The sequence below is a fragment of the Anomalospiza imberbis genome, chromosome 22 (assembly GCF_031753505.1).
Source record: "Anomalospiza imberbis isolate Cuckoo-Finch-1a 21T00152 chromosome 22, ASM3175350v1, whole genome shotgun sequence".
NCBI classification, from domain to species: Eukaryota; Metazoa; Chordata; class Aves; order Passeriformes; family Viduidae; genus Anomalospiza; species Anomalospiza imberbis.
The window spans coordinates 4,780,243-4,801,644 of NC_089702.1; the positions used below are offsets into that span (position 1 = coordinate 4,780,243).

The 21,402-nt window shown below is 54.0% G+C and overlaps 1 protein-coding gene and 1 long non-coding RNA gene across 5 annotated transcripts in view; one reads left to right on the plus strand and one right to left on the minus strand.

The window, feature by feature from the left end:
- The window catches only part of KANSL1 (KAT8 regulatory NSL complex subunit 1), an 81,345-nt gene extending 60,731 nt beyond the window's left edge, over positions 1–20,614 (plus strand). For 2 of the 4 annotated variants that reach the window (XM_068211845.1, XM_068211846.1), the window contains exons 5-15: positions 2,870–2,985; positions 4,341–4,530; positions 7,265–7,430; positions 10,225–10,407; positions 10,719–10,877; positions 11,186–11,337; positions 12,775–12,893; positions 13,490–13,547; positions 13,898–14,010; positions 15,275–15,521; positions 16,718–20,614. In XM_068211845.1, the coding sequence (XP_068067946.1) occupies positions 2,870–2,985; positions 4,341–4,530; positions 7,265–7,430; positions 10,225–10,407; positions 10,719–10,877; positions 11,186–11,337; positions 12,775–12,893; positions 13,490–13,547; positions 13,898–14,010; positions 15,275–15,521; positions 16,718–17,008 (1,794 nt within the window). In that variant the 3' untranslated portion in view covers positions 17,009–20,614. The remainder of the gene's footprint in view (positions 1–2,869; positions 2,986–4,340; positions 4,531–7,264; positions 7,431–10,224; positions 10,408–10,718; positions 10,878–11,185; positions 11,338–12,774; positions 12,894–13,489; positions 13,548–13,897; positions 14,011–15,274; positions 15,522–16,717) is intronic. The other 2 variants (XM_068211847.1, XM_068211849.1) reach the window with 2 other exon arrangements.
- Positions 11,116–12,183, minus strand: LOC137486607 (uncharacterized). The gene is made up of 2 exons (XR_011005764.1): positions 11,767–12,183; positions 11,116–11,630 (listed from the first exon to the last, which is right to left on the minus strand). It is a non-coding gene; the product is annotated as an uncharacterized lncRNA (long non-coding RNA).
- Positions 20,615–21,402: the final 788 nt, after the last annotated feature.

Sequence of the window (21,402 nt, forward strand, 5' to 3'; positions counted from 1 at the left end):
TGGTCCCTTCAACTTCTGCAGGTTCTAATTGGCACTTTGTTGTGGCCACTCCTGCAGCCCTGTGTGCCTTCTTGGCCTGCTCCTGGAAAGGGTGTTTATTCCCCTTCCACGGGAACTCCCATATCACTCCACACTCCCAGCTTCTCTGTGACACCGCTGGAAGTGTCACCCCTGGAACCGCCGCCTCCGGCAGCCAGCCCCTGGGTTTGTGCTTAATTAGGGCTGCTCATTAGGGTGGGGTGTTGAGTCAGAGCCCTGATCTGCTCCGAGCCAGAGATTACCCAGAGACGTTCCGGTGGTGCGTGAGGGCTCTTACTGGAAAGGGATCTCTTGGGCCTTTCCTGGAGAGGTGCTTATCATTTTGGCACCCTCCAGGCCTTCTCCCCCCAAACTGGCAGAGTAAGAGACGTGTGTGCAACGTGGAGCAAAGGGAGGAATCCATCCTGACTCATCCCCAGCCCCCCTGGATCTCCTCCTCTCGTGAGTGCCTCCTTTGGCCGGCGGGCGCGCCGGATCCGTGTCCTTGGGCACCGGCTTCGTACGTGGGATGGGGCTGATAATCCCCAGGAGGAACTAATCCTATCACCAACGGAGGGAAGGGCTTTGCAAATAAGGCCTGGGAATATCTTCTGGGAAATGGAAACTCAGTAGGTGAATAAATATTTTTGTCTGAAGGTGGAAATGACATGAAGCTCTGAAGACGTTACTTGGCTGTTGATTTTGGTTCCTTGGATTGCTTGTCTAGTGAGGGGCTGCACTTGATATTGCCCCCTAATTAAATGTTTCCAGTAATAGGCGAAGGTCTGAACCTGCCTGCTTTTGTTAGGGTTTTTTGGGAATACAGAGGACATTGCTGGTGTTGTCTCATGACTGCCTGTCCACACGCAGCTGCTTTGCTGCCCTGATGTGCAACAGCAGATGTGCTACAAGTGAATCTTCAACGCCCCCCAAGATTCCCAGGGATCCTAAGGACCTGGACTTCAGACCCAAAGCACATAGAAGAGCTCAGTCAGGAGCAGGGCTGTGATCCTGGTGCTGTGGATGCTGCTCTGGATCCCAGCCTGGCTGCCCAGGCAGCCCTGGAGGACAGCACGGCCTTGGGAGCACGGCCAGGAGCTGGCGTGAGAGTGAGAGTGCAGGAGGTGTTGGCTCTGCTCGTGTCTCGGGGTACACCCATCTCAGGGTGATAAAGGGAGCCTGGGCTGCTCCTGATAAATACACGTTGGATTGATGCTTTCCAGCTTCTCCACAGGAAGCAGCTGAGCCCCTCTGTTCCTACCTTGAACCACCAAGACAGAGCAAGCTCTTGGAGAAGAAGTTCCTCATTTGAAACCCTTTCTGTAGAAGAAAATAAAGGATTTCAAAAGAGCTTATGAGTCATGAGTACCCGCCCTGCTGCACCAGGGGTGCCTCCGGCGGGTGTCACGTGGAGGCTCGGCCTTGCCAAGCCTCTGGAAAGCAGAGGGAAAGTGTTCAGCTCCTGCATGACTTCACCTGGCTGGGGTGCTGAGTTTACCTGATGTCTCAGGTGTGATCTGATCTTGCTCCTCCGTGTCTCTGCGTGACAGAGTTGGTCTCATCCTGTCTTTGCTCCCCCACAGGAGAAACATCTCTTTTAGCAGAAGTGTAAAAACCCCTGCAAAGTTCCTCAAACAGGCCCAGGCAGAAGTTGTCTGAGTCGTTAAAAATTGCCCTTCCCTGGGTGACTCAGGTGTCTCCTCTTCTGGAAACCGTTAATCCAGCACTGCCATGGCCTGGTTTTGTTGTTTATTGAGTTGGGGGTGTTTGCTGGGAAGATTGAATGACCACAATCCAGATTGTGGGTTGGGGATGGAGTCAGGGCCAAGCAGGGGGCTTGGCTGACCATCTGTGTGGTGGCAGAGCTCTGCTTTTGCCTTTTTTCTTGGTACTCGAGCCACATCACCACTGTGTGTGCTCAAAGGGGGAACCCCAGCGAGAGACAGGGCAGGGAGTGTAGGAAGTGCCACACGAAGGAAGAAATGAAGTTTAACCCCAGGGAGGAGCATGTCTGACACCAAAAACAGGGGACTGCACAGGAGGGGCTGAAGGTGATGAATGCCAGAGGTATGGACACACTGGTGGGCTGCACCAGGGTGGGGAATGTCACTGGTGGGAGGTACAAAGCCAGTGTGTCCTTGGAGGCTTGGTGACAATCCTGCTGCTCCCTGCAGAGCCAGGGGGTTTGTGTTTCAGACCTTAGGCAGAAGGGATTGGGGAGCACAGTGTTTTTATCTCAATTTCTACTCACTTTGCTCTTCCGAATAGGTGTTTCCAGCTTTGTGTTTATGCAGCACTTGGAGCGTTAGACTCGCCCTGCTCCCATCCAAACTCCACAGCCTGGGTTCACACTCATTTAAAACACTCCCTAAAATACTGTTTGGACTCTAAAATGCAAATTCAGTTTTGCAAGTCAGTTCCCCTCTCCCTCCCTCCATTTTCCCCCAGAGTGCTTCGGCAGGAGCTTTCAACCACATGGCTCAGAACAGAAACCAAACTGCAGGAGAGACTGCAGAGGTTTACAGGTGGTGATGAACTTGTTTGCACCATGGAGACAAAATGCTAAAATCTCCTTAAAGCCCTCAGCCTTTCATGCTCCTGGTTGCCTGAGGGGAATTAAAGTCCTTTGGATCTTGGAATGAAAGAGCTGCCGTGTATCCATCCTCTTGCTGTCCCTAAGATCTCCTTATGTCCCTGGTCTCCTGTTCATACAGTGACTTCTGAACCCTGGTTTGAAGTCCTCTGTGGAAATCCATGGCTACAGTGCAGAATCCTCAACTAGAACCCAGTAATAATAATTGTGGCTAAATAGAAGCTTTTATTTATTTATGTTTTTCTCACCCTTCCTTAGAGTGTGTCTGGATCCCAGCCCCTAGAAAGCTTGGGTATTTCTGCTGCAAATACTCCTGAATCCCATCCCGCCAAGCCCTGTGGAGCACCAAGACCTGTCAATGGAGTTATTAACACGTAAGCTCTTGGATATTCTGGAGGAGTTTGCTTTTATGATCTTTGCAGTGTCCCATTGGAAACCAGGCTGTAACTGGGTTGGTAATGGTACAGATGATGTCTTTTTTCAAAAAAGTACAGTAGTAGATCATGCCTGGAATCATTTTGGAGGAGATTGCTTGCTTGAGGTTTTCTGCTGCATTGTTTTGCTGAAAATGGAATTAAACTGTGCTGTGTTTACATGAACAAGCCCTGCAGGCAGCTGTGCACTGAGCATGGGCAAAACTTGTTTCTTTATGAGTAGTTTTAATGCATCTGCAAATCGTGTGATTCAAAGGTGCTAATGCCCTGCTCATGGAATTACCTGCAACCACTGACCCACTTTATTGGAGTTACAGAGGAATCCCACTGATTTGGGGAGTAAAACTTCCTGAATTCTTTATTCCTTCAGGCTGCTTTTGTTGACAAAGTCTTGAAGTGGGTAAATGAAAACAAGTGAAAGGCATTCCCTGATGCTACAGGGTTGAACCACTTGAAAACCCTCGAAAAACATTGCACATGTTCAGTGCCTTGAGGAAGCAGGGGAAAAGAGAGGGGAAAAGGGAAGGAGGGAGGGAGGGATGGATCCTGCACCGATGTAATGCGAGCAGATCAAGGAGCCCATGGCTGCAGCTGGAACACTGCAGGCTGTAACAGAGCCCTTTGTATCCCTGTAGCCTTTGAACTGCACAGCCTTAGACCACAGGGCTTTAATGTTTTGCATTTTTAGAAATGAAACACTTGTAGAACAGACATGAAAAGGTTCCGCAGATGAGGCACTGCTGCGCTGGGATCTGCTCGGGGCACGGGGTATTGATGCCAGGGCTGCTGCAGCCTTTGTGCCTAGGAGAGGTTGATGTTAACTCTGCACCTTTCTGGGGTCACTGCTGGGAGCTGGCACAGGTAGAGATCTCAAATATCCATCAGAGCCAACTTTACATCAGGGTTAAATATTTTTTCTATAAAATTACATGTTCTCTGGCATTTAGACTCATGAAAACCACTGGTCTTAAGATTCCCCAAACTCTCATTCTGGAGGAAGCTGAATTCCAGGTTAAAGCTGTTCAGGTCTAGAGTGACTTTTGCTCTGTGGCTTTCAGTGCTGTTTTTTTTGTTCAGAGCTTCCAAAGGTATTTTGTCAAAGGTTGAGTCGTGGGAGAGTGGAAGGTGGCAGAAGCAAAAGCAAAAAATGGAGTTGGTTTAATAAAACCTCTTGTGCCATGAACTGCAGAGCTTTAAACTCAGCTTGGAGTGTTTGCTCAGGTGCAAACCGTGAACCTGCTGGTAGTGGTGCATGAATAACTGGGGTTTTCTTGTTCTCCTCTCTTCTGGGGCAGTCTGCAGCCTGGCCTGGCAGAACACGCTCAGGGAGATGGCCAGGAAGCTGAGGAGCTCCTCCACAAGAAGCAGCGCCTGTCCCTGGTCCCCGCGGACGGGACGTGTGTGGCCGCTCGCACCCGCCCCGTCCTCAGCTGCAAGAAGCGGCGGCTCGTCCGACCCAGCACCATCATGCCCCTTTCCAAAAAGGTGAGTTGGCTGCTTTCTGCTCTTGTTTTTCTTGTAAAGATGGAAAAAAACAACAGGAAGGAAGAGCAGGACAGCAGGGCTGTAAAGGCTGTTGGAAAAACAAAGGAGAAAGGAAGGAGAAGGTTGTAACGGGTTGGAAGATTTTTCTTAGCTGTCACTGGGGAGGGAAGATGCTGAACTCGTGAGTTTTCTTAAGCCAGCCAACCTGAGGGGTGAGCTCAAGGCCAGGTAGGTCAGTGTGGCACAGTCTGAGCAGGAGAAAGAAGCCCTGAGAAGTCAAGTATGAGGAAACCTTAACTCTGAGACAGGAATTAGCAAAGCCCCAGGCACTCACTGCTGCTTCTCAAAGGAAAAGCACAGCTGTTTGCCCAGGCATACGTGGGATGAATGCCCTGTCTCTTCCTGTTTCGTTTTCTTTATTACTATTTTTTATACTCCTCTCCCTAATGCAGAATTCATTCAATGAAAATGCAGTGTATTGCCTGTATGAGGAAGGGCCATGTTTAATTCTTTTTATTTTCTCTTAGGAATACCATAAACTGTCAGTTGGAGGGAAAATTGTGAGAAATGAAGGAAATAAGGGTCTTTATTTGTGCATGCAGAACCATAATGGCAGAAATCCACTTACCTTTGAGACCAAGTGTTTCAAGTCTAACTTTCCCACAAGGGTTGGGGTGTTTTCACTCTGCAGATGTTTTAAAGAGAAGCTCCAAAAGCAGCATTTTTCTGAGCAAAATAGATTCTTCCTCAGCTGAGTCAGCTTTAACTGATCACTTATCTGCAGTTTTATCTGGAGTATTTCTGGGAGAGCTCTGCAGTGATTACTTGCAGGATCTTCAGTGATTTGGAAGTTGCTGAACTTTCTCGTGGCGGATAGCTGCCTTGTGCACTCAGTGCCTGAAGAATTGGCTGTAAATTCTGTGTTGGATCTTTGTTGTTGTCATCAAATACATTTGGTAATCAGAGATGGTTCAGAAGAGCAATTCCAGGGATGAAAGTACCAGAGAGCAGGGGATTTCTGAGCCCTCCTCCAGCCATTCCAGAGACAGCTGAGTCACGGCCGAGCCGTGCTCCAGAAATACCATGTCCAGTTGCCTCCACTCCCCCTGCCCAGCACTAAGTGGCTGTGGATGGAACTTTGCACACATGCATTCTGGAGGTTTTGATCTTGTAATGTTTTTATTGTTTTCCTCACAAATCGGTGCACACATTTATGGGAATTGGTGCCCAAAGCTGGGGGCAGCCCTTCAGCTCACACATGGGCAGAGTGGCAGGATTGCCTCTCTCCTTGAACAGCCATCCTGGTTAGAAAGCCCTCTGGGCTTACTCTTTATTATTATTTTATTATTTATTATTATTTTAATAATTTTTATTAATTAATTAGTTCCCAGCAGTGGTCCAGCACTGCTGATTCATGCTCATTTTTGGATCCTTCACAACCTCCACATCCTCTGGGCAGAACTTCCAGAGGTAGCAATGTAATTGCTCAGTTACCCCTTCCTCCTCTTCTCTGGGCACTGCATTTGCTTCTTGCATTTGCCTCTTGCATTTGCCCTCAGTGAATTACATTTGATTTATTTTAGATCATTTCTCTTAACTTGTAACCAGGAGTGAGTTTCCAGCTCTTGGCTTCAAGCAGCCCTTCCCCCAGTGTCGTGTTACTTGCTGTGGATATTCTCTCCCATCCTTGAAGTCATTCATGGAAATTATTTGAATAATTCTGACTCAGAACAGGCTTCTGCAGGATCCAGTTTGATCCCTTCTCCCATTTTGGTGGGGAATCAGGGGTTGTTTTCTCTGCATGGAGTTTACATGCAGTTGTGTGTCTGCTTGCAGTGCTTTCACACAAATGAAGTCTGTGTCAAGTCTATAAATCTCTGAATTGTGACTCTGTCCTGGATTAAGGAACAAGGTTGAGAACCACCTTTGTCACTGTAGATATCCCTGCAAGTGTCAGCTCCTGGCATATAATGATGGCTCTGACCCACTGGAACTAAAAATGGCTTCTTTGCCCCTTCTCTGACAGCACAATTGTGCTGCCTCGTGGTTTTTACAAATGAGGTTTCAACCTAGATAAAATTAAACACTTTTAGTCAAATTTAGCAGCTGTTAAACTGTCTGTGCTGGTATGTTGTAGTTTTCAGTTGTGTTTATGCAAAGTGAAAGCATCCTCTCGTGAGGCCAGACTAAATTAACAGGTTCTGTGCAAGGTAGAGAAAAAAAGGGGGGGGGGGTAATGTGTGCATATATATATATATACATTAAATTATATATTATATATAATTAACATGGAATATACTATACATCTATATTATACACAATAAGCATAATTTTAAAACAATATTTATGAATATCATATAACAGCTATTTAATATTATAAATTATGTAGAAATAAATTGAATTTATCATCTATTAATTGATAATAAAGTGTAGCTGTACTATTCTGCACAATAAGCACAATTTTAAAACAATATTTATGAATATCACATAACAGCTATTTAATATTATAAATTATGTAGAAACAATTTGACTTCATCATATATTAATTGATAATAAAATGTAGCTGTAATATGTAAAACGCGGGTTTGATTTTAGATATTTTATATACATATATAGCATGTGTTTTTATATATATATATACAAGGACCATTACAAAGTAAAGCTGCTTTTCGGGTGTTTTCCTTGGGCTGTCCCTGGGCTGGCTGGCTGTGACGTGTCCCCTGTGTCCCCTCAGGCCCACCGTGGCAGCCTGGCACGCTGCAGCTGCGACGTGAACCCCTCGTGTGCCCTGTGTGGCACCCGCAGCTCCACCACGCTGGAGATCCAGTACGATGCCCCTCTGCTGGAGCGCCTCTCGCAGCTGGACTCCTGCATCCATCCTGTCCTGTCATTCCCAGATGGTGAGCACGGGTCCCGCTGCCTCCTGGGGCTGGCAGGGGGTGCTTGGAGCTGCCCCTGGCTGCAGATCTGCTTGGGTACAACCAGACCTGTTCATCTGCAGGGGTTTTTGAGATCAGAGCCTTGACTGCTGGAGCAGGAGGGTGTGGGGAGGTGTTTTACACATGGGCTCTGCTGTGTTTTGGGAATCTCGCTCACGGTGGGGAAGCCAAGCAGTGCCTGGGAGTCCTTCCTGGGACCTGGCTCTGGGGTCTTTGGGGCTCTAAGCCACTTGAGAAATATTTGCTTCCGTGAGTTTGTCCATCTGTATAAAATGATTTGTGGATTGGTTTGTCACAGGAAATCCTTTTGACCTCATGAGGAATTGAAAATGATCTTCCATGGTTCGGTGGGCACAGCAAGAAGGGATGTTCCCGTTAGGACACTCAATTTCCTGCGTTACAGCTTCAGGGTTAATCATCATTAAGAGAGGAATAATTAACCAGCCCTGACCGCGGGCTATGCACAAATTCCATGTGTAGGGACTTTTCCCAAGGGAAGCTTCCAGAGTCTTCTTCAACTGGTGCTTTTATTAGGAGAGTTGGGAAGTGGTTCCTTCCCTTGGTGGGAGTTCATGGCCGCTTGAGGTGTAAAATTGTGGCTGCCCCATCCTTGGAAGTGTCCAAGGCCAGGCTGGACAGGGCTTGGAGCAAGCTGGGATAGTGGAAGGTGTCCCTGCCCAAGCCGTTCTGGGATTCTCGTGCCGGGAGGAAGGTGTGTGGCCTGGCTTCCCCTGGAGGTGGTTGGTCTGGGATAAGTCACTGGGTTCATGTGTGTGCTTGGGTTTAAATTCCAGCTTTTCACAAGCTTCATGTGACAGTAGGAAATGCAGGGAGTGTCTGGGAGCAATTAGTGTGGCCTCTTTCATTAGCACTATATTTAAACCAGACTAAAATAGTAAATTGGTGCTATTTTTAGTTAGATCACTCCCCTCCCAAAGACACAGCTCTGATCAGGAGTGCTCAAGGAACTTAATGAACTCCTGAAGCAGGAATTTATTTTCTGATTTCACAGCACTTGTGATCCTCTGTAGTGCTAAATCAAATATCCTGGGAAATGGGGAGACAACCTGTTGGGTGCTCTTGCAGCAGAGGCACCAGACATTTTATCCCATATTCTTCCCATTTTCAGGGCTCCCTGCAGCTGGCTCACAGGGTAGAAGATCAGTTCTGGCTGCATGGGATTAAAAAACATTGGATTTAAAACTAATTTGTGTAAAGCTTAAAACAACTGTGCAGGAATACCCATTTTCCAGTACTGGTGAACTTTATGTATTCACTAATGCTTAAAGCAGTTGGCTGGGGTTGATTTTTGGGATGGGGGTGATTGCTATCGCAGAGAAAAGCCAGGTAACATGTTCAGGTGGGGAAATTGCTGCCCCTGGTGCTGTTGGTGTGCACGGAGGTGTCTCTGTGCACACCTGTGAGCATGAGCCCGGGGTGCTGCTGGGGCTGGTGCATGGGCTGAGGATTCCTGGTGGCCGGGGCACAGCTGTGAGCATGTGCTGACTTTCACTTTGAGCCTTCTCGGTGCCAGCCGGGATCTCCAGAGCAGTTTGCCAAGGGCAAAACTGCCAGGCACTGCAGGAGGAAAAGATCATTTATTCACTTATTCCCCTGGCAAGCAGGACACAGCCAGCGAGCCTTTAACCCCTGTGCTTGTGCTCCGCCAGAGCTTTGTCCCCTTTGTCCCCTTCCTTTCTGGGTGGTGTGGGTTTTTTTTGGTTTTTTTTTTCCTGGTTTGATTTCTCGCTGGGAATTTTCGGATGATGTAATAACCTTGGAGGGAGGATGAGCGCTGGGCTCACTGTGGTTGCCATCTGCCGGTCCCTGGGAGCCCTGCACTGCTTCCCGAGGAGCAGGGGGAGGAGGGATGGTGTCACTGCTGCCAGCAGGGCAGTGCCAAACCAGCAGAGAACTCACTTCCTGCTGACAGCGTTTTGTCCTGGCATTCTCCCCCTCCCCTCAACCTGTCCCTCCTTCCACAGATGGTGTGGGATGTGAACTGGGAGGAGAAAGCAAAAGATGAGCAGAGAGCAGAGGCCATTTTCCCCAAGTCTGACCACTCCAGTGGATGGCAGCATCCCTGAAGGACTGGCCTGGTCCCTCTCTGGTTTTTGGGACATGTGATGGCCAAAGAACTGCCATCACCCTGTTACTGCCCTTCCTTAGCAAGGGGCTGGGGGAGAGCTTTAACCACCAAGGTACTTGGAATGAAGCTGTCCTGGCTTTTTCCAGGGAGGCAAGTCCCTCCCCACCACCTCCAGCCCATGCTCTGCCAGCTCCATCCTCTTTGCCTGCCTGGATCTGCTGGGGCTTTCCAGTCCCTGAAATTGGGAGGGAAATACTGGACAGGAGTTCAGCTTTCAGCCAGGAGTTCCTCCTGCCCTTGGGGTCTCTCAGGTGTGGTCACACACAACTTCTCATGGTTGAGGTGCCACGTCAGGCAGATTAACATGCTGCAGTTGGCTTCTGGCTTGACTTGAGATTGAGGATTCAGGCTGAATTTCTCTCTTCCAGCCCAGATTTGGTGCTGAGATACCTCAGATTCTTAGAAGTCAGATCTGAGGTAGCACCACATGAGATACCTACAGAGGTGAAGACATAGGAGTTTTCTGACAAAGAAAACTTTGTTCTCCTGCCAGTGCTTGCATGTTCTTCAAGGGCTGTTCTTACTGGGGGCACTGGGGCAGGGTGATGGGACCATGGCTCTGTGTTGCGTGATTAATTTGGATTCCATGTTCTGTACCTCCTGCAGATGTGCCGACGAGCCTGCACTTCCAGAGCATGTTGAAATCCCAGTGGCAGAACAAGCCCTACGAGAAAACTAAAGCTCCCAAGAAGCTGTCACTGAAGCACAGAGCCCCCGTGCCCCCCAGCCTGGCTGACCCCGCGCGCAAGGACCGCCACAAGCTGGTCAACTCCTTCTTCACCGCGGCCAGTAAGTGCTGCCCCTGCCCCAGGCAGGAGGAGGAGGAGGATGCCCTTCAAGTCCTGCTCCCGGGGGTGAGGCAGGGCTATGGCAGGGCTGCAGTCGAGGTGTGTGCAGGTGCAGCTCAGGTTTGTAGGGACCTTCCCGTGCTCGGTGTCAGCCATGCCCACAGCAGTGCCACAGGTCTGAGCACACCTCCCCAGCACCCCCGTGGTGGGGACAGTTTGTGCAGCTGGAAAACTCTGCCCGAGTCTCCTGTGCCAGCAGAAAGAGAGGTGAAAACAGGCATTTCATAGCTCTTTCTCTGTTCCCCTCCTCAGAGCGCTCCCATCAAAAAGCCCAAGCAGACAAGGCACACAGGCCGCCTTTAGACGATTTTTCGGCCGTGTCCAAGGCCGAGAGAGCGCCAGAGCGCTCTGCCCAGCCTCCTGCCTTTGACAAAAAGCGATTGCGAGACTGCTCATCTGAGAGGAGTGAAGGTAGGCCCCCAGGGGCAGGTGTCTCGGGGGGAGCTTGGGCTTTGCTGCATCCCCAGCCTCTCTGCCCCAGAGAAGGGGGCACGCACTGCTTCGGGCCGAGCCGCCAGCACAGCAACGCCTCGTGTGCTCTAAACTGCTTCTTCCCCAGGGCAGCCCCCTCGGAAGGTGCTTCTCTTTCCTGCAAAGTGCTCCTCAGCACCGGCCGTCTCCGGTGCACATGGTCCTTTCCTGTCCACCACCACCCCCTTGGGTGGGCTGGGTTTTTTTTGCTAACGTTGTTGTTCATTTTCTCCCCGCTCCCTGTGCAGTGTTGAAGCATCACACGGACGTCGGTGGCCCGAGCTACCTGTCAGCAGCTGTGACCCCCACCCCTCACAGCCCCATAGCTCGGCAGCTCTCCACCTCCTCCGAGGGCTCCGCTCCCGCCGGCTCCGCTTCCCAGGGCGCCTCCGGCACCGCCGTGAGTATCTGCTGCCTTCCGAGAGGTTCTGGCCTCACCCCATCGTGGGGGCTCAGCTGGTGCATGGATTTTGGGCTGGGGAACGCTCAGTGTTTCTCTGGCCACGCTGGACCCATTGGTTCAGCTGCTGCTGGCGTTGCTGGGTGGGTGTTGGATTTGTCGGCTGTGCAGAGACAGGCAGCTGCAATTCCAGGTTCACCATCAGCTCAGCAACTGCTGGGGAGTGTTCCCGTTCCCAGCAGTCCCTTGGCTTTGGTCCACCTCCAGATTTTGCTTTCTGAAGCAGTGTGGGGCTGCCAGGAGAAGGGCCGAGCCCCAGCAGTGTCCCAGTTCCACTGGGACAGCTCCTGTCGTGGCCTCAGTGTCACCGGGCTGTGAATGGGCTTGGGGTCACAGGGCCGGGGCACAGCAGTGGTGGAGATCTTCCACCTGTGCACAATCTCCAGCAGTCACTGAGCTCTGACCATCTTCTGAGACAGACTGCCACAGTGCTCGAGGGTGGCAGGGTGTGGGACCTTCATGAGCTGTGTGAGTGAGCAGAACCAAAACTCCCTCCCACTCTGCTCCGGGACAGGGCAGTGGCACAGCTCCTCCACCAGACACTGTCATCCTCCCAGGCCCACATTAGCAGAAGCCCTTCAATGAAAGAATGAATCCTGCTGAGCTCACAGGTGTCCCAGTGAAGAATTTGACTTCTGTCTGTCCCCCCCATTTGGTGGTTTGGGCCAGAGCCTGAGCTGGATGTGACCCAGGGACAGCAGAGCAGGACTCCTTGAGCCCCCTGCTCCAAGCTTGTTGCCACGGGGTTCTGGGTCCCCACTGGGTTCCTTCACTGCAGAATTCAGTTGTTCCATCACCAGCTGTGACATCAGGGTGTCAGAAGAACCCAGTGGTGGTTCAGCTTGAGTGTGCTTGGTGTTTTGGAGGAGAGGACAGCCCATCTCAGCAGCTCTGACACCTCAAGGAGGCCTTTCCTTGGCTCTGCACACCCACCCTGGTTTTCTCTTGCTGCTTTTCCTGCTGTGCTTTCACAAGCTTGTTCAGAAATGCAAGATGAAGAGGTTTCCCTCCCCCAGCAAGAGGATCCCAGGCCCTGGGCTCCACGCTCTGGCCTCAGGGGTGGAGCTCCTGTGTTCAAGCGTCCCAGGCAGCTGCGGGTCTGTGTGGGCTCCCCAACCAAAGGGTCAATCCTCGCTCTGGGCAGCCACACCTTGGGATTTGGGTTTCCTTGCTGCTGGGGCAGTAGATTTTGGGTTGAGAAGAGGACTTGGAGCAAGCAGTAGGGGAACTCTGGTCTGATGCAAATTGATGTTGGCTCTGAAGTGTCCTTAGGTCAGACAAGGCCATTCTGTCCTCTTTCCATCAATGACTTCCTCCGATGAGTTTCCCACACGCCAGACCCCACAGCCCTTTCTCACGTGGTTCTCCCTGTTGCAGCAGCCGAGGAGGAGGAGGGGTGAGAGCTCCTTTGACATAAACAACATCGTCATCCCCATGTCCGTGGCTGCCACGACCCGCGTGGAGAAGCTGCAGTACAAGGAGATCCTCACCCCCAGGTACTGCCCCAGCCCCAGAGGGAAAGCGAGGTGCTTTGCTTCTTCCTTGGGAGTAAGGAAAAGATTGGAAAACTGATCATACCATTGCTGGAGACTGGCTAAGTTAGGGAGTATTTTCTCTGAGGGGCCCTTGGCCATCAAAGCCAGCTGCTCAGCTCAGTGTCTGCTCAATTTAAAGTCAGCACTGGTTGTCTCCTTGTCTTGCTGCTAAGTCAAAGGTCCTAGTGGTTTCCCAGCTCTGCAGGTGCCTGGGCTGGGTTAACCTTGCAGTTCTGCCTCTTCCCAACTTCCCTTTGTCTTCTTCCTGGTCATCTGTGCTCTTCCCTGGCCCATTTCAGAGCAGGGCAGGAGGGAGCCTGTGGGAGGAAGAGATGGAGATGCAGCAGCCTCTGCTCTGCTTCCTCTGCCCTTGGGAAGCTCCAGCTGTGCTACCAGACCACCGAGGAGGTCTGGTGCTTCAAAGTGAGCCTAAGAGTATTGCTCCTCATGGCAGGGTGGAATTTCCCCTTTCCCAAAAGCCAGTGTTGGGAGGGGAGGGGGATGTGCAGCTGGTTCTAGCTGTGCCCTGAGTGATGCCCATGGTGGTTGCGTTGCAGCTGGCGTGAAGTGGATATCAGTGCTCTGAAAGGCAACCCAGAGGAGGACAACGAGGAGGTAAGAAGGATTTTATTTCCCAGTTAATGTGGGATGAGTGGTAAATGAACAGTGTCTGTGGCGGGAACAGAGGCAGGGACCCAACAGCTAGGCTGGTTCCTTTACAGGGCTGTCAGAGCTCCAGGAGCGTTAGGACAAGCTCTTGGGCACGGGGGGGGATTGTTGGGGTGTCTGTGCAGGGCCAGGAGCTGCACTGCATGATCCCTGTGGGTCCCTCCCCACTCAGGACATTCTACAATTCCATGGAAAACATTTAAATTCTCACTGCAACTAGTGCTGGCAAAACTGTACAAAGATGGTTGTTTTAAAGAAGAAAGCTCTGACCGAGCCCTCTGCCCTTCCCTGTCCAGGTTGAGGACTTGTCAGATTCGGCCTTCGCTGCTCGGCACGGGAAGTGTGAGGAGATGGAGCGGGCGCGGTGGCTCTGGAGCACGAGTGTCCCCCCGCAGCGCCGGGGCAGCAGGTACAGCCCTGCCCACAGGGCCACATTCCCAGCACTGGGGTGCTCCTGGGAGCAGGTGGGGATTCATACAAATGGTTGAAAGCTGGTGCTGGTGTTGGAAAGTTGGGTGTCATCCAGCTTGAGGAGCCCATGTGGGAGCGGGGCACAGGCTTGCTTAGGTGGGGGTGAAGCTACAGGCCAGTCTGGCTGCAGACAGCTGCACCATCTGCTTTCTCAAGCATTTCCACTGCTCCAGAAGCGTGGGAGATGCTGTGCCAGCCCTGGAGTCCAGGGCTTGCAATGGCAATGTTCCTGCAGGATCAGGGACACTGTCACTGGACACTCAGTTCCCTTTCTGCTGTGTCTTTTATCAGTGGGTGTCTAAAACCACCACTGTTTGCAGCTGTTGATCTCATCATAAACCTGCACGAGAAGAGATTTGCTCTTCTTAGTTCCATCACTGAGGGCTTGCACGCCTGGGGTCCCTTTGTTCTGGGGCAGAGCTGCTGCTGAGCCACAGCTCTGTCCCTGCCCTCGACGCTGCTTTGGTTTCGGTGCCTGCCATTGTGGGGGCTCCTGCAGGAGCTTCTGCAGGTGCAAACCTGGCCTGTGTCAAACCCCCTCGTGCTGCTGCTGCTGCTGCTGCCCTGTTTCCTCTGTAGCTGCAGTTCCCAGTGCTCCTGGAGAGTGAGATGTTTTGCTGTTTCTTTAGCCCATTTCTTACATCTAAAGTCCTTGATGGCCACTTGCTGTTGCAGTTCATCTTGGAGAGTTGCACGTGGATTTGGGAACTCAGTTATGTTTCTCTGCTTGGAGCCTGTGGGTTTTTATCTGAACTCTGTCGGGGCTCAGACTTTGGTAATTCTTGGTTGAAATCTGAGGTGTCGGCGTTTCACTGTGCTCCTGCCACCCCCAGCTGCTGAAATCGCTGCATTTCCAGCATTGCTGATTCCCTGCACTCAGTCCCTGAGTTGCTGCCAGGGGTCACCTGGTGTGAGGAGGGGGAAACACTTGGAAGTGCCTTGACTCCATCGGGAGCTTCTCATCATGGTGTTCGTGCAGCACTGGGAGTGTAGGAGATGTGTGGGGCACAGAACCTCAGGAGAGCAGCATCAGTGATGCATCCACACAGTGGAAATGGGACGGGGATGGGCCTGGCTGGATTTGTCTCTGGGCTGTGGCATTCCCTGCTCGTGTTCCCATCAGGGCAAAGGGATCCTGGGGTAGGATCAGGCAGCAGTGGGGGAGCAGCATGGCTGGGCTCTTAAACCTGCTCCTGTCTCAGGTCCTACAGATCAACAGACGGACGGACGACCCCCCAGCTGGGGAACCCCTCGACTCCCCAGCCAGCATCCCCTGAGGTGGGCAGCTACCACTCCCACTTGGAGCTGTCCCACACCCACTCACCACGCAGCCCCATCAGCCCCGAACTGCTCTGTGCCCCCCTGACCCCTCTGTCCCGGGACTCCCTGCGCCTCCTGTCCAGCGAGGACACGCGTTGCTCCACGCCCGAGGCCGGCCTGGACGAGCAGGTGGGTGCTGGCTGCGGCCAGGACAGGCGTGGCACCGCAGGTGACCCTGCTGTGGGGACACAGGGGTGGCACTGCAGGTGACCCTGGTGTGGGGACACAGGGGTGGCACCGCAGGTGACCCTGGTGTGGGGACACAGGGGTGGGGTGTCCCTGCTGTGGGGACACAGGGGTGGCACTGCAGATGACCCTGGTGTGGGGACACAGGGGTGGGGTGACCCTGCTGTGGGGACACAGGGGTGACACTGCAGGTGACCCTGCTGTGGGGACACGGGGGTGGCCCTGCAGATGTCCCTGCTGTGGGGAGGCAGGGGTGGGGTGACCCTGCTGTGGGGACACAGGGGTGGGGTGTCCCTGGTGTGGGGACACAGGGGTGGCCCCGCAGGTGTCCCCGGTGTGGGGACACAGGGGTGACACCGCAGGTGTCCCCGGTGTGGGGACGCAGGGATGACACCGCAGGTGTCCCCGGTGTGGGGACGCAGGGATAACACCGCAGGTGTCCCCGGTGTGGGGACGCAGGGATAACACCGCAGGTGTCCCCGGTGTGGGGACACAGGGGTGGCACCGCAGGTGTCCCCGGTGTGGGGACACAGGGGTGGCCCTGCGGGTGGCCCTGCAGGTGTCCCCGGTGTGGGGACACAGGGGTGGGGTGTCCCTGGTGTGGGGACACAGGGATGACACCGCAGGTGTCCCCGGTGTGGGGACGCAGGGGTGACACCGCAGGTGTCCCCGGTGTGGGGACGCAGGGGTGGCCCCGCAGGTGTCCCCGGTGTGGGGACGCAGGGGTGGCCCCGCAGGTGTCCCCGGTGTGGGGACGCAGGGGTGACACCGCAGGTGTCCCCGGTGTGGGGACGCAGGGGTGACACCGCAGGTGTCCCCGGTGTGGGGACACAGGGGTGACACCGCAGGTGTCCCCGGTGTGGGGACGCAGGGGTGGCACCGCAGGTGTCCCCGGTGTGGGGACGCAGGCTGGGGGCTGCCTGAGGGCGGTGCTGGAGCTCTGGCCCGGCGGGGATCAGGGCGGTGGAAGCGCTGCCAGCGCCGGCTCCGTGCGGAGCTGCCGTGTCCTCTCCGCTTCCCGGCCGCTGCTCCCAGCCTGGGGCTCTGCACCGGGAGCAGCTCTGAGCTCCGGATCCGTGCAGGCAGCGAGGACGGAAGACTTTTGCAGGGATTTCCCGTGACTGAGCTCTCTTCCCCAGGCCGTGCAGCCCTGGGAGCGCCGCACCTTCCCGCTCTCCTACGACCCCCGGACGGAGTGCGAGGACCAGCCCGACCCCCAGGACCGGCTCTCGCGCTGCACCCGCCGCACCTCGGGCAGCAAATCCTCCCGGGAATGCGATGGCACTTCGGCTTCGCCCAGCCTGCCCAGCCTCAAGAGCCGAACCCCGCTGGCCCCCCCCTCCTCCTCCTCTTCCTCCTCCTCCTCCTCCTCCTCCTCCTCCTCCTCCTCCTCCTCCTGCTCCGCAGTCCTGCGGCCAGCGCACAGATAGAGACACACGGGGAGACATGAGCAAACCAACACACAGAACTAACTCTTGGCATTAAAGCTTCCAAAATCTGCGTTTGATATTCAAACATCCTGCCGGGAATTTTCACAGTTTTTAGTGAATTTAAGGAGTTTAGAAACTGTTTTTTGTTTTCTTTTTTTTTTTTCCTTTTTTTTTTTGTTTTGTTTTGTTTTCTTTTTTTTTTTTTTTCCTTCTCCATGTTTCCTCGTCACATGAATGAGCCCCCAGATTCCTCCCAGCGGAGTGAAGCCTCGGGAGGGGAGCAGCCCACCAGACCCCCTCCCCTTTCCTCCCTCCTTTAGGTGTATAAAACTAGAGCACAGGATTTAGCTGACTAGCAGATTTTGGGGATAGTTTTTCCCACCAAAAGGGTGTCGTTTTCTCTTAACCCACTCCCCCCCACCCTGAAAGGTTTTAGTGGAGTGAAATTAGTGGTGAAAAGTGATGTCTTGGGATTGCAACCTTCACTGGCTGTCCTCACCTGCAGAGTGCCCACCTGCACTTCACCCTCCTGCGTTTTCCTGCCCCAGGTTGTAGTTCCAGGTATCCAAAGGGGAGGGGGGAATTCTGTCCCTCCCTGATCCTCGCTCTGCCCCTGGGGACACCTCTCCCTTCCTTCTCCCCTGGTTTGGAGCAGCCTGGCTCTGGCTGCATTCCCTGCAGGGGGAAGGGAGGGACCTTGTGGCTGCTCCACACTCAGCTTGGCGTGGCAGGGGTGGGAGGTGGGAAGCACCTTGTGCACACCGGCTGTGTGGCGAGGGCAGGGAGGGGAAGAGTCCCCGATGCTTTCAGCAGGAGCAGAATTCCCGGAGCGCTCGGGTGTTGAGCTGGAGCTGGGCTGTGGCCGGTGCTGGAGCTCTGCCCTCGCCGTGGGGTCGGGCAGCCGGGGGAGCCGCCGCGCCAGGGCGGGGGTCCCGCAGGTGGGTTTGTGTCAGACAAGGGGGGCCAGAGAGGGAAGGATGGAGGCGGGAGGCAGCTCCTGGGGGATCAGGGTCATCCCGATCCCGCCTGGGCTCACCACAGCTTCGCTCCGCTCCGCGCCGTCCCAGCTGCGGTGCCGGTTGCGTTTCATTTCGGGGCGCCCGCCGTGCCCCCTCCTGACAGGTATTTGAGTTTGAAGCCCAGTTCGTTGTTCCTCCCCGTCCCGCACCCGCAGTGATCCCAGACCCCGCGCACCGTCCCCATCGTAACGCTTCCCGGTCCCGACGGTGTGGCTCCTGGGCCCTGTCCTGTTGCTAGCATTGTGCCTGTCTTATGTATAATCACATCACCAAAAAAAAAAAACGGGAAAAAAAAAATACAAAGGACTTTTTTTTTTTTTTTTCCATTTTGTAATCGTAAAGAAATAGTCGCTGAACTGCTTCATGGTCGGGGTTTTCACAATTTTCAACATGATCTCGTGGTTTTGGTTCTGTTCTAGTTTAAAGGATCCGTCATCGTTTCTTTAAAACAAAAACCCAACAAACAACGGCGCTACCATATCCCTCTGCAGAAGTGCTTTTCTATTTATAAGGTTGAAAATTCTGAATAACCCTTTTAGCATTATAAAAACCACACAAAAAAAAAAAACCCACCTTGTATTTTGTAAATATTTTCTTTTCCTGCTTTGAGCTGTGTAATGTCCTTGTTATATAGAAATGCTTTTCTTCCGAGAAGCTGATCTTTGTTAATGTCTTGATTCTGTTGGCAAAGCACAAATGTGCTTATAAAAAAAAAAAAAAGAAGAAAATATTAAAAAAAAATTAAAACGTACTATTCCATTTGATGAGTGTGAAACGCTGGGCTGGGACAGGGAAGGGGTCCTCAGTGCACTCAGATCAACTGCTTCCCTCCCACGTGTCAGTGGCCTCTTTTTTCCTGTGTGATCTTATTTTCCAGCAGTTGTGTCAGCAAGAGCAGGAACGCCCGGGCTGGGAGTTATTTTATTTTACATTTCTGGGGTTAACTGGGTGCTGCTGGTTCTCACCCAGGGACTGCTGTGTGCTTCCTGGCTCCAGCAGGCAGGGTCACCCCTCTGTGTCCCGGGCAGAAGTGTGGGAGCTTAAAAAGTAACAGAAAAACTGCAAACCAGTCCCTGTCCCTGTGTGCTGCCCCAGTCGATGATTCTGCAGACGGATCCCCCACGCCCCGTCCCCCAGGCAAAAGAGGTGCCAGTTATCATTATCGTAGTAATGACTTTATTTCCAAATTCACTTTTACGGCAACAGTGTAAACCAGTTGTTAAACACACGATACACTATGGACACCCACAGACAGAAGCTAAGCTAGAATGATACACTGAGATCAAACCTTCCCTCCCCTCCACGGGGCTGCCAACACCACACAGGCTGGCACCGACCTTTGCTAACACGCAGAATCTTTTGGAGTGCAGAAGTACGAGTTTTTGTTTTTTTTTTAAATCAGTGCCGGTTTTTACCCTTTTCAGACCCAAGATGTGTGTGGAGTAAAGGAAAAGCCGGGGGTCAGGTTGTCCGGCTGCTCACTGGACCCTCAGGCCTGGGTCTGAACACAGGGTTGGGGCAGGGGACGTGGCTCGGGCTGCTGGAGGGGACAGCGGGTGACGTGGGGATGGAAAGGGCTGTCCTGGCACCCCACAGCCCCCGGGGGGGACGACGGCCGGGGCTGAGGACACTCAGAGTAGGAAGGGGCTGCTCACTGGAGCTCGGTGCACACCAAGGACATCCCAGCGCTGGGTGCTGGGGTCCCTCGGGCTGCACGGAGGGGACAGGGGTGGCACAGGTCGGGCGAGCTCAGCTACCCCGTCCTGCAGCCCAGAAGGGGTAAGGAGGTGATGCTTTGAGGGTTCTCCCAACTTGCTCGTTCTACAAAGGACAAAAAGCGCGGCGGCTCCTGCAGCGCTACAGAGTCGGGGACGGAGCACAGAGCCTTACAATCATGGAGTCAAGTGAACGGAGCGAGTGACAAGCTGGACATGATGGTGGTGCTGGACCAGCCTCTCCCCAGCAATAAAGCAGCTCCTGGGGCTGCAGAGAAAAGGGTTGGACCCCCCCCCCCCAGACCATCTCCATCCACAGCCAGGCCTGCGGCAGCCCAGCCCCACAGAGGGACAGCGGTGACAGCGGGTTCACGGCTCCCACGGGATGGGAGCAGGTCCTGTCCAGGGAAAAATTGCTGCTCTGCCCAGAACAGCTGCTCTGACAGCCTTGGTGGCACCCAGCCACCACCCCAAGGACAACCAGGGGCCCTGACCCCCCGCCAGCCCTGTCGGACCAGAATTCCGGCCCTTGCTGGGAAAGCACGGCTTTCCCTGCCGCACAGCCCGGGGCTGCAGCCCCAGCAGGGCCCCTCTGCCCTCCCACCTCCAGCTGAACCCCCAGAGCTCAGCCAGGGCCCCTGGGGGCGACAGGGCAGGAGGACACACGCAGCTGCACTGGTGGCATCTCGGCCTCTTTGGTTGAAGAGGGAAGGGGCAGGTGGGGACAGCCCCGGGACCCCCTCGTGCTCCCCAGGGAGCCACAGGAACAAAAGCAGCCAAAGCAAGAACTCGACTGGCTCCTGTCCCCGAGTGGTGCTGGGGTGGCCAGTGCTGTGTGAGGGGTGAGATGCTGCCAACTCACACCGGGGAGCGCCCGGAAAGGGGCTTCAGTGCCAGGGAGCAGCCACTGGCCCCGGGCTGGGGGAGCTGCTGCCGCCTCCCCCGCGTCCTGCCGGGGTCTCACCGCTGCCACCGGCACAGCAGAGCCATGGAGCTGCCACCTCCGCCATCGCTGAGCTGACCTTGCAGGGAAAGAAAAAGAACAACCCAAAAATGTCACAAGCTGCACCCAAATCCAGGAGCCATCCCAGCCCTGGAGCTGTGAGTGCCCCTCGTCTGAGCTCCGGGGCGCTGCCCGGCCCCCCGGCAGACATGTGGTGCCGGGCTCCTCCTGCGGCACCGCGGCTGGGCACGGCCCGGAGCCGGCCGAGCTCCCCGGGCCCCCGGCTGGGCTGCGGCGGAGCCGGCGCGGGGCAGCTCAAAACTACTTACAGCATTTATTTTTTAAACACATGCTCGTTTATGAAAACAATCACCCTGGCACGGTCCAAGCATATACAGACAAATCTACTCTACGACACGAGGGGCTGCCAAAGGAATGGGGAAAAGCCTCTACTCATCCACTCAGCGGTTCCAGCACAGCCACGGAGAGGGGAACGGCCGCCCAGGGCCCCTCGGAGCGGGCACCCGGCGTCGCCGGAACTCCAGCTGCCGGAGCTCAGAGCGGGCTGGGGGGTACCTGGCCGTTATCTTCATACACGTCTCGGCTTTCGGAAATAAAAGCAAAAGGTTTCTTCCAAATCAGCAGGCAAATTTAACACGGGGAGGGAGGGCACCTCTCCGCAGCCCTGGCTGCGCACCCAGGACGCGGCCGGCCCGC